Source organism: Fistularia commersonii, chromosome 2 (assembly GCF_037954325.1).
Source record: "Fistularia commersonii isolate RoL2024-O1a breed Wild chromosome 2, RoL_Fcom_v1.0, whole genome shotgun sequence".
Lineage (NCBI taxonomy): Eukaryota > Metazoa > Chordata > Actinopteri > Syngnathiformes > Fistulariidae > Fistularia > Fistularia commersonii.
In genome coordinates, this window is record NC_141285.1 from 10,111,569 (window position 1) to 10,125,759 (window position 14,191).

The following is a 14,191-nucleotide window of genomic DNA, read 5'->3' on the forward strand; positions in this document are numbered from 1 at the left end:
AGTGTGCAGTGTTTTCAGATGCGGGTCAAGTTAAAACTCGCCACCTTGTCATTTTATTTCACTCCACTCTTATTTGTTTTGTTGATACTCTCCCCATCCTAATCTGAAGGTTCCATTGCCATGAAAGACTCCATTATACCTCGTATACCCAGACAGCACTACTGCTCCTACGGCCAGATTCCCCTGTCCCCCCCCTTCAGCTTCCTGTCCCAGGACTCTCCCCTCCCCTCCCCCACTGGAGCTCCATCCTACATGCTCCACAGTGATGCAGGTAGCTGGGACTGAGGTCCACAGCAGAGAACATCCTCCCTATCAAGGGACATGTCTCCCAGTGTTGCAGTGACTTCACTGTCTCCCCTATTCTCACAAGGGGGATTAATTTGCCCAGTACCCTCGTGAGCTACTGGTGCCTTTGTGTGTGTATGCATGTTTTCAAATGAATGCTTAACTAAATCAGGGCTTCTGCACAGATGGTATTTTGATCAATGAATCTTTATAATCTTCTGTGTGTTCAATGATTCATGAGATGTTTGCACAGCCCTTCTCTGAACTTGAAAGGAAATTAAGCATGCATGTTTTTTTTAACAAATGTGTACAATCACGAGCTGCCAATTTGTGCTTTCAAAATTAAGCAAAAAATCCCGTATTGTGCCTGTAGGCCGGCGCCGGTTCTCTCTGGCCCAGACCGACTCTCTACTGATGCGAATGCGCTCAGTTGCCAGCGATGAGCTCAACCACATGATGCAGAGAAGGATGAGTCAGGAAAACCCCATTCGTGCAAGCGAGACCGAGTTTGTCCAACGACTGCAGAGGCTGGTGGTTCTTGCCGTCAACAGACTCATCTACCACGGTAAAGTTAAAATATTGTTCCCTTGTCAAGCTGTCCTCGTATTCATCTCTCTATTTACTCCTTTACAGATCATGGGCGCTCTGTCTAATCCTGTTTCTTTCTGGTTTTGTCTTTGGTTTCAGATGTGAGTCAGGACTTGTTCGATCTACTGAATATCCCAGACTCACCAGACCAGCAGCCTTTTACTCCCGAACCGAATGATCACACGCAAGACGAGAGTGGCTCAGCCGCCATGACGCACTCTCCTACTCCCTTTACCCTTCCACCTGCTAGCAAGAGGAGCTTTCAGAAAGACATCCTCAAACTAATGATGGATGGGATCAAAATCAGCTTGGTATGACTCAATCATTCACCAGAAGTAAGACTTTGAAGAAGCATATCAGCTTACAGGTTGTCTGCGGTTGTGCATTCACAGGGCAGCACGGGTCGAGGAGGAGCCCCACATCAGCAGTGGAGAAGGATCTTATGGTCGTGTAGAGACACATTTCGGGTCCAAATTGGTCGCTTGCTGGTGCACACGCTGAGCCCAGCCCGTCCTTTATCTGAAAGGAGAGAGGCATTAGAGTTTGTTTTTGACTCTAGACATTTAGATATTCTTAAGGAGAGTCTCAGCCCAGGTCTAGAGGTGAGTGCAATAGAAATTAAGTCTCCCTCTGGTTATAAAGTGTTGTTCTTATTGTTCTCAAAGATATTATCAGTGAGAATGAAAAACTTTCTGTCTGTTACATTAAAGTAGAATACTGTTATCGGCTTGGGGCTGATAAACAACATTGAAATATACATCCCATATAAAGACACGAGTAATTTGGGCAGTTTTAATGAACTTGATTATCTAAGTTAAACTTGTTTCCAGTCAATAACTATACAAACAAATAATGTTTTAATCTGTGCTGACTTTTATGTTATCTCTGTCAGCATGGACCCAAGTTGTCACTTTACCTGTATGAGATGCTGCACGATCACAAGGATAGCCTCACAAAGGATGAGCTTAGTGCTGTCTGTGTTTTCATGACATCGCTTAAGCTTTGTGGCCATCGGTGCATCCCACCCAACACTCCACACAAACAAGACCTACTCAAGGCCATAAAAGAGGTGAGCTATGAAAATATCTAAATTCCATCTTTTTTTTAAAAACACAAACTCATACAATCCTTTTCATCTGTATGAATGTTAAGTTTCTGTGTTGGGGTTTTGGCTGAAAACTGTCAAGTTCCTCCTTCGCTAACTTATTTCTAATCCATGTTCATGAGTATTTAATTCATTGTTTTGCAATTACAGGAAAAGATCAAGTATGAAGCAGAAGAGAAAACAAGCAAAGTTGCATGGGAAAAGAAAATGGTGAACACTCAGAGGAAGTGAGTCTCTGCATTTTATTTATGATTTATGACCGATTCCACATTGAAATGAGTCATAGTCTTTTTCTTTTTCTTTCATTTTTCCACACCTCTATATGCTGTCTACGTTCTTTTATTTTTGCAGTCTAATCCAGAGACTGGATGGAAAGTCCAAAGACATTTCAAAGATTGCAGCTGATATAACTCAAAATGTCTCCCTGCGGCAAGGCATGGAGAGAAAGAAAGTCATCCAGCACATCAGGGGCCTTTACAAGACTGACCTTAGTGCTAGCCGCCACTGGCAGGAACTTGTACAACAACTCACTCATGACCGGTGGGCTTTGTGTTATCTCTGTTGAAATTGAATTAATAACCCTAGTACAAAGCAACATAATAAGTTTTGCTTCTAGAGGAATTAATCTTATTCTAATGTTGGTTATGTTTTCTACATTTTCTGTTTTCAGTTATTGTTGAACAATATAGAGATTCAAATGCTGGTAATGTAGGTGATTAAATATCACGTTGTTTAGATTCAGTCACTCTTTATGTGTTTCAGAAATAAAATAATCAGAGACAGAAAATAACCAGAGTTGAACATTATCTCTCACTGGCAGACATAAGGGCAGCCTGGTTTAATTAATAGGAGTGGCCTTCCATTAATGAAGTGTGACTGCAGGGTCATTCGTTTTTCAAGAGATAGTATCCAAATGTCCATGAGCAAAATACTGAAGCCTTATAATTCCCTGATGCCACATCATCGGTATATGAATATGAACAAGGGTTTGAGTAAGAATTTGACACTTTGTACAGGCTCATCTACCAACAATGTGTGTAAATGGCTGAATGTGACGGTGTTGTTATAGCACTCTGACAGGTGAGAAGTTAGAAAATACAACCCGTTTACTACTTTTGAGGGAGATTTATAAACCTACTTTGTAGTGTGTTCTTTTTAGCAGCTCTAAAAAAAAGACTTGATTTGATACTCTCAGACCCACATCGCAGGGCGTTTTTTCCCACAGATAACCATGCCATAAAATATGACCTTGCCCAAATGACAAATTAATATCAACTTGATAAGTCTCCATATGATTGCTGTTTAGCAGTTTGTTGCGTTCCATTTTGCGCTTCCTCCCTGTTCACGTCATTGCTGGCAAGCTCTAAATGTATATGCCGATTGAAATTATTTCGTCAACTAAATAAATAAATAGAGTCCTGGGCTTTTACTGTGCTGGTAAATAGCCTCATGTCAGATTGTAGAAATACACCTCCTCAGTAGATTCAATTTCCCCTAACTGTGAAAACAGATGGGGGCTGAAGTTTGGCGAGCTGGTGTCCTCAGGGGTACTGTGGTTTCTCTCTTGTCAGTAGAAGTTGGCAAGATCTTAAGTTGGGAATTATGGTCTGTTCCAGCGCGGTGTGGTATGATCAGACATCCTACCCGACATCGTGGCAGCTGGATCCCACTGAAGGGCCGAACCGTGAGCGACGACGGCTACAAAGATGTTACCTTACCATTCCCAACAAATACCTACTCAAAGACAGGCAAAAGCCAGAAGGTGAAAATCCAGTCATTAAAGCGTCACCGTAGTTCTCTTTTTGTCAGTATTTGTGGCATATCGCATCATGATCTGCTTCCCTTCTTTAGACACAGTTAAGCAAGCATTGTCGTTCCTGTTTGAAGATAAGACACACTCTTCCTTTTCCTCCACTGTAAAAGACAAAGCCACCAGTGAGCCCATCAGGTAGAGTGTTCTTCCCATTGCTGCCTTTAATAATCACCAACACTACTTATGAATGGGGGATTGTGTGAAGAAGATAATAAATAATTTTAAAAAATCTAAAATAAAAAAAACTGTCTCCTAAACATACAGTTCACACAAATTCAGATGTGTTGTGCAATGTGTTGCTGTTCTCCTCAGGTTCACCAGGCGATGTGTCAGCGTGGCCCCCTCCAGAGAGACAGCGGGGGAGCTACTCCTGGGTGAGATGCTCACAGATGCTCTGGACATATTATGGTTGGCTAGTTACATGGCAGAAAGAGTGATGTACAGATTGTTGATCCCCCCCTAGTACAAAGATGTCATCTATTGTTTTTCATTCTTTGCCATATCACAGGAAAGTCTGGGATGTATTTTGTTGAGGACAATGCTGCCGATGCTCATGATGGTCAGGTAAATCCACACTGTAGACAGGCAAAATCAAGTCAATTAGGACGTCTGTATGTATGGAAGTATTATAGTGTGAGATGTATTATTTCAATCAGCCTTAGGAGTTAAGACAAATTATTTCCTTTCCTGAATTTTTGAAAAACTGACTTAAATTATTCAAAAAAGGAGTAGTTATAAAATGAGATAAATACATTTGGCTTGATTTCAATTTATTGCAGTGCTGTTTATCTTTGCACACCAGAGGACAATGGAAGTCCCCCTGGTTTGAATGAATGTGAATGATAACTGAGTTACTGTATACCGGTAACTGTGAGTGATAGCTGAATGTAGTTATCTTTTTGGACAGAGTCTTCATGGGGAGACGGAGGCACCTTCTTTCTCCTGGACATATGAAGAGATCAAGGAGGTGCACAAGCGATGGTGGCAGCTAAGAGACAACGCTGTGGAGATATTTTTAACCAATGGAAGAACCTTGCTTTTAGCCTTTGACAACACCAAGGTAATGTGAATAGATATGAAAGCAGACCCTACAATGTTGCCCAATCAGTAGATTACACACTGTAAATTTTAAAATATAAAATAAATACATCATATATAACTTTCTGTCTCCTTTACAATTGTATGCCACTTTGTGTTGGTCTTTCACATAAAATGCCAATAAAGTGTATTGTGTATATATGTTTGTGGTCATAATGTGAAAAAATCTGAAAAACTTCAAGGGGTTTGCAAGCCACTGTCTATGTACAGGTATATAACTGATCATTAAATACATGTTCATCACCATTGACTACTGCTGTCACTATCATTACTGTTTTTTAAAGGTTTCAGTTTGGATTTTCATTTTAAGTCTTTCCATTTTTTCCTTTGGCTCTGACACCTTGCTTTTTTTTGGTTCCTCTGTAGTTTCGTGACGATGTCTATCACAACATCCTTACATCTGACTTGCCCAACCTCTTGGAACATGGGAATATCACAGCACTCACACAGCTGTGGGCCTCAGGTCAGATCTCAAACTTCGAGTACCTCACACATCTCAACAAGCATGCCGGCCGCTCCTTCAACGACCTCATGCAGTACCCAGTGTTTCCCTTTATTCTGCGAGATTACATCAGCGAGACTCTCGACTTACAGGACCCCAACATCTACAGGTGAGTGGTACTACTCTGCTTACATCAGGTTTAGAAATTTCCTAAAAATGCTTCACTTGAAGTTTGCCATTCTATTGTCACCTAAGTGCTTCACATGTTTTTTTTAAAGATTCTCTACAGGTATACTTTAATGACTGCTTTAAAAAAGGATTGTGTCTTGTATGGATTCCTTTTTGGTGTTATATTTATGTTATATTTTGGTGGTTTTATATTTTTATTCTTATTTAAATTAATGAAACAATATTTCCCTGTGTCTCATTACAAATTCCACTCACTATCAATATGCAAATATTATTCATTTCCAAAGTTTAACTTATGGGCACAGGACGTGTCCTGCAGCACTGTTAATTCCTTTCTCTGTGTTTGTTCTCTGGGGTGTTCTCATTTCCATATCGCTCTTCGGTGATGGTTGAATATTCAATCAAACAAGCAATTATGTCACAATTTGGAACCTCTCAGCATGTAGATACAGTCTTCTTGTCTTAAAATGAGCTTCTAACGTGATTATCTTCAATAATGATGCTTCAACCATTATCCTCACCCAAATCAACTGTCTTTACAAACAAACAAATACTGGCAATGTGACTGGGGCTTTTTCCCCTGGTGTCAGGTTTTTAGGTAGACTCATATTAGGAAAGTTTGATTTACATTTTCTTTGTACAGTCACAGTTTCATGGGCCAGAACAAATAGTTAGTTTTTTGGCAAGTTCATGCTAATTTTGTCATTTTTCAAGCAATGGGGGTAATATATGTAACATGTGTAATATAATAACACATCACATGAAATTCAAATATTTGATTTTTCCTCAAAATATCAGACATTCATCACCTTATAAAAATCAAGGAATGAGAAATAAATTGCCATTAGATTTAACATGGATTTGACTGAAAATGAAAAAGCGATTGCTAAAAGATTGAAGACTTTTTCCAACAAGAAAATCCTAGACGGAATTTGTAACTTGCATTTGAGTTTCTACACTTATACATACTCACACAGGCACACACGTTTATATCAGATAAGTTTAACTATTGTGTGGAGCGTTTGCACAAAGTCATCATTAGTTTGAAAGATGCAAAGATATCAAATTAATCCTCATCGTTATACAACTTTCACAAGATTATGATTATTGATAACCGTGTTGTTGCTTTGTTTTCATTACATCTATGTATCTTTGCTCTCATTCTGTTTTCCTGCAGGAATCTGGTCAAACCCATTGCAGTGCAGTCAAAAGAGAAAGAAGATCGTTATGTGGACAATTACAGGGTTAGACCAGTCAAATCAGCTTACAGGCTTAATTTACTTTATCAAATATATTTGGAAACCAATATCTGTCCCTGTGTGTGTTTATTCATAGTACCTGGAGGAAGAGTACAAGAAGGGTATCCGAGAGGACGATCCCATGCCCCCTGTTCAGCCGTACCACTATGGCTCACACTACTCCAACAGTGGCACGGTTCTACATTTCTTGGTCCGAATGCCACCGTTCACCAAGATGTTCCTTGCCTACCAGGGTGAGTCACCTGAAGCCCCTCAAGTCAAGGAGAGAGAGAAAAAAAACACCTTTTATATATTTTAATCACAGAATACTCCAGGGCTATGTAAACCTGTTAATAGTTTTGAGTTTATCCCAGTAAATGTTGATTGAGTGACAATCCATGACTCTTAAACAGCAGAAAATTATGAAATATGGGCAAAAAGCTTTTAGCAGAGCAGAGGGCTGCCTTTCTGCATGTCATTAACATCTCTGTCATGAGGCTTTTAGTGCCAGTTGCCTGTACATTCTGATTTCAGATGTAGCTTTGTAGCCAGAACGGTCTTTCTTCACATGTTCATCATGAAAGGCTACTTTGAACTTTATATTTTTTTCTTCCCCTTCTTCTACAACACCCTCCTCCCCCCCCCCCCCCCCCCCCTTAATTATTTTTTTATTCATCTGTCTCCCCTCTGATCCTCCGAGGCATCTTTTTATGTGATCGTAAACGTATTCAACAAGTGTGGAGTCTAAGGTCACGAAAGGGGATCTTTTCAATCAGTGAGTCGAATCTGTAATTAGATTGTCTTTGGTGTGAATCAGACCAGAGCTTTGATATCCCCGACCGGACATTTCACTCCATGAATACCACATGGCGTCTGTCCTCCTACGAATCCATGACTGATGTGAAAGAGCTCATCCCAGAGTTTTTCTACCTCCCAGAATTCTTGGTCAACAGAGAGGGTAATTCGATTTGATGCTTTCTTTTAACAGTGCCGCCCTTTATACCTGCAAGCATATCTTAAAGTACTTTTTTTCTATACAGGTTTTGATTTTGGGGTGCGGCAGAACGGCGAAAGGGTAAACCATGTCAATTTGCCCCCCTGGGCACGCAACGACCCTCGACTGTTTATCCTGATCCACCGTCAGGCGTTAGAATCAGACCAGGTGTCCCAGACTCTGTGCCAGTGGATCGACCTGGTATTTGGGCTCAAGCAAAAAGGCAAAGCTGCCGTCCAGGCCATCAATGTATTCCACCCTGCTGTGAGTGTCTCTGTATCCCTATATTCTTTTTCCGTTTTGGGGAAAACATCGACACTTACATCAGTTTTATATCAACTTGCATAGACTTATTTCGGCATGGACGTTTCGGCTGTGGAAGACCCAGTGCAGCGGCGAGCCCTCGAGACTATGATCAAGACATACGGGCAGACTCCCAGGCAGCTGTTCAACGCCTCTCACATCTGCAGGGCTGGTCCCAAACTCATGATGGAGGGGGAGCTGCCAGCAGCAATGGGCAGGTTGGTTCAGCTTGCCCTCAGAGAAACCAGGGAGCAAGCCAAGGAAATAATCTGCCCGGTAATTCCCGCAGTTTGAAGATGATACAAAATCCATAAAATGATCTGTGTACCGCATAATAATATCGTCCCTTCCCTGATAGAGCCCACTCCCATGGATTAAAGGTCTGAAGTGGGGCGAGTATGTAGGGTCACCCAGTACTCCAGACCCCGTGGTTTGTTTCAGCCAACCTCATGGGGAGCGCTTCGGGTCACTTCTGGCTCTACCAACACGAGCCATCTGCGGTCTGTCCCGCAAGTTCTGCCTCATGATGATTTACAGCAAGGAGCAGGGTAGGATGCCACTTCAGCCAATCGTAAATGAGCTTTCAATGTACAGTAGGTTCGCGAGATGCGTCGCTGATTCGAGCTGTCACGTATTCTCACTCTGCAGGCGTTCGAAGTATGCACAGTACCGACATTCAGTGGTCGGCCATCCTGAGCTGGGGTTACGCAGACAACATATTGAGGCTCAAGAGTAAGCAGAGCGAGCCACCCATCAACTTTATTCAGTGTTCACAGCTACATCAGGTGAGGTCATTAGATTACAGGTCACAGGATTTGGGCTTCCCCCCCGGTTCAACTGTCCGTTTCTCTCTCAGGTGACTAGCTGTGCCTGGGTGCCCGATGGTTGCCAGCTATTTACGGGAAGCAATTGTGGAGTCATAACCGCCTACAGCAACCGCTTCACCAGCACCACGGTGCGTTTCCATGGCAACATCCCCCCTCTCACCTTCCGCCTCCACATCATCGCTCCCCTCCTCTTCTTTTCAGAGGCTCTCTGTTCTCATACGCTCTGTCTCATTAGTCACATCACAGTTGCCCTTGAAACACATTTCCACTGAGCTCACAAGTGGGATTAGGGGTCTGGGAGTTCAGTCATCAGAGCGGCTTTCAGACATTCACCAGCCTCCAATAGCAACAGTTCCTCTTTCTCAATCTCTGAACATTGTTCAGTAGCGAGGCACCTCATCCATGCTGACAGAATTTTTGGTTGCAATCTGCAAGGGTACAGATGTGAGTGTTGAGTGTAATGTCCGCTTGGTGTTCATGAATTTCTATTTTTAGCCTTCAGAGATGGAGGTTGAATCTCAGGTCCACCTGTATGGACACACAGGAGAAGTCACCAGCCTGTTTGTCTGCAAACCCTACAGCATCCTCATCAGTGTCAGCAAGGACGGCACCTGCATCCTCTGGGACCTCAACAGGTCCGCTTGTCAGATCACATCCCACTCATGCCTCTGTCAGTAAAATCTCATTTCATATGATCTTGTTTGTGAAATCTAAATTGAGATCTTCTGCTCTCAGGCTGTGTTATGTACAAAGTCTCACAGGACACAAAAGCCCAGTGACAGCAGTTTCTGCCAGTGAGACCACAGGTGACATCGCAACAGTTTGTGACTCAGGTAAGGGTTACCTTTCAATTGTGCTTTTCCCCCCGACACTGGTTTTAACCCCTTCGAAGCGCCGACGACATTGATATGAATTAATTGTAGATGGTAGTGTTGCAATTCCTTCTGCAACAATAATTCACCTAAATAAAAGGACTGTCGAAGCACTGGTGAGTTTGTGTCTTGGCATCATCACTGGAAAAAATTGCAGTCAAAAAAGGTGACATTAGTGACTCTGGTTAATATCCTTATTCAAAATGAAAATAACATTTACAAAACAATGGGTTTTTGACTGCCACAGAGATGTTTCATGAAAGTAGCCAAAGTTCTAGTGTTTATCAAGAAAACCATATAAAGTTAGAGCATAACCTCCTTTTTTTTCAAGTGTGCATTATATTATCATTATTGTGGCAGGTCATGGTGACACATTTGACAAATAAAAACCTGTCCAGAAAAGAAGCCAAATATAATGACTTACTTGCACTCAGACAATCGTCAGAATAACAGAATACCGGAAATGCCTGCTGTCGAGCTGTCGGTGTCACATTTGTGGAATGAAACTCAGAGTAAGCAGCAGCGAGGCTTTTTTTTTCCATTACAAGCATTATAAAACAGCCCATGGATTTAAATGATTCCCGGTGTCCATTTGAGAAAAAAAAACAGTGACACAGAGGAACGAGGGATGTATGATGAGATCCCAGTTGTCCCATCAGAACATTACATTGCAACACTTAGTTCTACACAATGATCATGATTCACACTAAATATGGTACTTTATATACTAGTAATATCAATATGAATGATATTTGTATGATTTCATAATATATATATATATATATATATATATATATTGTAAAGTAATTAATTGAACTGAAGTCCTCTGTCTCCCCTGAACATTTTTTTTTTTATTGAATTCTTTAAATTGTCATCCATTCCAGACTCCTCCAGAACAGGGGGTTTCACCCTGCCATCCCCGCCACCATGAGATCCATTCAAAACTCCCTCGACCGAAAATACTGAGCTTACTTCCGTGTTATATGCCTGTTTGTTCTTGTATGCAGTGGGCGGAGGAAGCGACCTACGTCTGTGGACAGTGAACGGTGATCTCATTGGTCATGTTCACTGCAGGGAGATCATCTGCTCCGTGGCATTCTCCAATCAGTCCGAAGGCATGTCAGTTAATGTTATCGCTGGTGGGCTGGAGAACGGTGTGGTCAGGTGAGCAACCTTAAAGTTGTGTATTTATGATGTCTTGTTTGATTCTATGTAAAGTTTAGTGAATCTGCTTTGAAAAAGGGAATGTTTTTCCCCAGTGACTGGTTTTATGCGTGAGAGAAAATGTGAGATATGATCTCAAGGCGGTCTTTGCTCAGTCACAAACAAACCATTGCAGGTTTTTTTTGACCAAATGCACTCAGAAAAACAACCTAGATGAACTGACAGTGGTATGTTCTGAAAAAAGCTTTATCAGCGGCCTCGTGAAAAATTACAAAACAGGCAAAGTTCACCTGAAGCCACATATGGAACACTGACGTAGGCTTGCTGAGAGTTGGTGATGATCGCCACCATTCTCATCTGCAGCTCTTGAAAGTATCACATCAATTTAATTTAACGTTAAATGAATCAACATTATTTTGCTGCTGGAGCTCAAAGATAAGAAACAAATCAAAGGAAGCTCAGTGTCCAATCTGACCGATGACTCAACAGTTTATTCCATCGCATGACATTAAGCAAAGGACGTCATGTTGTTCTGTTGACACCCACTGGAATCATTTGTGTAAATGTAAACATCACAAGTGCATGCGCATTAAGAGCAAAAGCACCAATTTTAGCGATTAAACAAGGTGAGCTACATATGTAGTGTCACATAGTCAGTTCACTAAATAATCTATAGAAATGTTTTTTACATTTGTTCCTCCCACAGGTTGTGGAGCACCTGGGATCTGAAACCAGTGAGAGAGATCACCTTTCCCAAGTCAAGCAAACCCATCATCAGGTGCAGTCTTCGCTGTTCTCTGCTTCTTCATGTTCGGTTGGCTGTCGATGCCATGTTGCTAATGACTAGCTCTCCTATCTGCTCCAGCTTGACGTATTCCTGTGACGGCCACCACCTCTACACAGCCAACAGTGAAGGCACAGTGATGGCGTGGTGTCGGCGGGACCAGCAGCGTATGAAACTGCCCATGTTTTACTCATTCCTGAGCAGCTATGCTGCAGGTTGACCGGCCATCCTCCCCCTGTCTAGTCATCTGGTCAAGAAGTTCTGCTCCGCCTCCATCATTCTTCCACAGGAAGGGAGAGAAATACACGTTGCCCTCCAAGTCCCTCATCCTACCTGACTTTGAATGATGCAATGCCCAGCTGAGCAAACTACCACTGACCTCCCAAGCTTCACTGCTCTAAATTATTTTATATTCATATACATATATTTACACACACACACACACACACATGCACACACACATACACACACATATTTATGTGTGCATGTGTGTGTGTGTGTGTGTTTTATATATATATATATATACATGTACATATATGTATGTAGTGTTGGGGCAACTGACACTTTGCCTTTCTGAAAGTGTTTGCTTTTAAATTGCCTCTACAGTCTGGACTTTTTGTTGTGCAAAAATCTCAGCTTGATTTTTGCACTTTCCCTGGTTAAGCTGCTATCACCTGGCTACAGAGCCAGTCCCAAAGTGCAAGGACCGGCACCCCACACCTTCTCCCCCACTAAACAGCGTGATGTGTCACAGACTAGCGAGCGAGTCCTTCTGATGCTGCATTAGCTTGGAGAGAGGGAGCCCCTCGTTGCGACTGTCACCCTGAGATGTCCCATTCAGTGGGAGTGAGATGCAGTGCTGCTGGGCTGTCTGCATGACTTTGCATCAGAGCTCAGAGAAGGGTTCCGGGAACGCTGGGATGAAATGTTCCATGTGTTGCCTGTTTTTCTGTCTTACTTCTGCATACTAGAATGATGCCCGAATGTGTGGATGTGAAAGTGACATTTACTGTCAGGTAACTCCTTTATTAAAGCCTACCTTGGGTGAAGCTGTCTTTTTGCATTGAGAAATGTTCACATTTATTTATTTATTACAAACACCACAATCTTTTCCCTTTGTCTCTATTTGTTTAAGAAATGTACACCTTCTCATAGCTTGAAGTCCAAGCACTTAAAACCATTTTAGTCTTAAAATGTTTCATCCTCATTAAAACGTGAGCATTTGCATGCCGCAACGCATGATGCATTTCAAAAGCTTACAGCTGCGCATTTGGAGGAGAGCGTTGTTTCCACTCGGTCAGAAGATTTTAAGATTTGCACGACACTGATCACTCAGCCAAACGTCTCTTTTCTCAACAAAGACATGCAGCTATTCTAAACATTCCCACACAACCTGCAGCACTTTTACTTTGTCTGCTATCGCGTGTGAAATGGTAGGAGACACTTTTTCGAATATGAAATCAGGTTGGCCCCAGCAACCAATCAATAACCATTTTTTTAATTGAAAGAATGACGATAACCTGCGGTCTTAACATGAACCGAGCTTTGACTTTATTCCAATAATCTAATCCAGAGAGCAATATCAGACTACACGCAATAGGTCCTTTTTTTATCATGTTTCACACAAATCTGTTAGAACGTGGCGGTGAACCGGTTGTTTTGCCTTTGCGAGGACTTGAGTGAGCCTTGTGTGATGGAGTTCATGTGTTAGATTTCACACTTGTTTACAAGAAAGGGAATATTACTAAGGAATGAATATTTCTTGTTAGGATCCTAATATCTTTGTATTTGTGTCATTGCTTTTTTTTTTCCCTCTTACTTTGCCTTTACTCCCGTCATGTGACTGTCTTTAGTTTACCGAGCTTACATATGTACATTTATTTCCGGACTTAACGTTATACAGACTTACCTTTAAGAACCACAACTTATATTTTCTCTTGAACATCCACATGTCAGTGTTTTCTTTTTTTTTTCTTTTTTGAAAATGCAAAATGCAGGAAGGAAAATGTGTTACTAAATGAAATTATGTTCTTACAGACAGATGGAAATATTTTTTCTCGATAACTTGAGCTATGCATAAATTAATGGTGTCTTAGGTTGCTTAGATTGTGCTCTTTTGGTTAAATTGACCTCACTGGGCTGGTTGTGCAGTTTAAGTTCTAAAAGGTCATATACTATGTCTCCTTTTTGTTTTGGTGTATATATGTGTGTGCAGGTATGTATGCGCAGTTGTGTGTGCGTGTGAATGAACAAAGTAAATGAGTATATTACAAAGATACAAATATATATAAATATTTGAAGAACTATTATACCAACTTGTCCTTGTGTTCATTTCTTACTTGAGAGGGCATTGACTGACTCGTGTTTACCAGTTATATCAGTTTAGTATAAGGAGGAAAAAGGAAATAGATAAAGTCATAGGTTCATAGCTCCTCCACACTTATTTTTTTTTTCTCTCGCTCTTCCTTGATTAATATCTAAGATGATGA

At 41.4% G+C, this 14,191-nt stretch overlaps 1 protein-coding gene across 6 annotated transcripts in view; it reads left to right on the plus strand.

The window, feature by feature from the left end:
* The window catches only part of lyst (lysosomal trafficking regulator), a 68,870-nt gene extending 54,859 nt beyond the window's left edge, over positions 1–14,011 (plus strand). For 5 of the 6 annotated variants that reach the window (XM_086166607.1, XM_086166598.1, XM_086166601.1 and 2 more), the window contains 26 exons: positions 110–271; positions 659–850; positions 973–1,184; positions 1,266–1,475; positions 1,766–1,942; positions 2,129–2,205; positions 2,330–2,518; positions 3,595–3,740; positions 3,830–3,926; positions 4,104–4,165; positions 4,300–4,355; positions 4,699–4,851; positions 5,256–5,500; positions 6,698–6,764; positions 6,856–7,012; positions 7,576–7,716; positions 7,799–8,016; positions 8,101–8,331; positions 8,414–8,603; positions 8,704–8,840; positions 8,912–9,010; positions 9,378–9,517; positions 9,618–9,715; positions 10,762–10,918; positions 11,625–11,696; positions 11,784–14,011. In XM_086166607.1, the coding sequence (XP_086022733.1) occupies positions 110–271; positions 659–850; positions 973–1,184; positions 1,266–1,475; positions 1,766–1,942; positions 2,129–2,205; positions 2,330–2,518; positions 3,595–3,740; positions 3,830–3,926; positions 4,104–4,165; positions 4,300–4,355; positions 4,699–4,851; positions 5,256–5,500; positions 6,698–6,764; positions 6,856–7,012; positions 7,576–7,716; positions 7,799–8,016; positions 8,101–8,331; positions 8,414–8,603; positions 8,704–8,840; positions 8,912–9,010; positions 9,378–9,517; positions 9,618–9,715; positions 10,762–10,918; positions 11,625–11,696; positions 11,784–11,922 (3,824 nt within the window). In that variant the 3' untranslated portion in view covers positions 11,923–14,011. The remainder of the gene's footprint in view (positions 1–109; positions 272–658; positions 851–972; positions 1,185–1,265; positions 1,476–1,765; positions 1,943–2,128; positions 2,206–2,329; positions 2,519–3,594; positions 3,741–3,829; positions 3,927–4,103; positions 4,166–4,299; positions 4,356–4,698; positions 4,852–5,255; positions 5,501–6,697; positions 6,765–6,855; positions 7,013–7,575; positions 7,717–7,798; positions 8,017–8,100; positions 8,332–8,413; positions 8,604–8,703; positions 8,841–8,911; positions 9,011–9,377; positions 9,518–9,617; positions 9,716–10,761; positions 10,919–11,624; positions 11,697–11,783) is intronic. The other variant, XM_086166602.1, reaches the window with a different exon arrangement.
* The last annotated feature ends 180 nt before the right edge of the window (positions 14,012–14,191 follow it).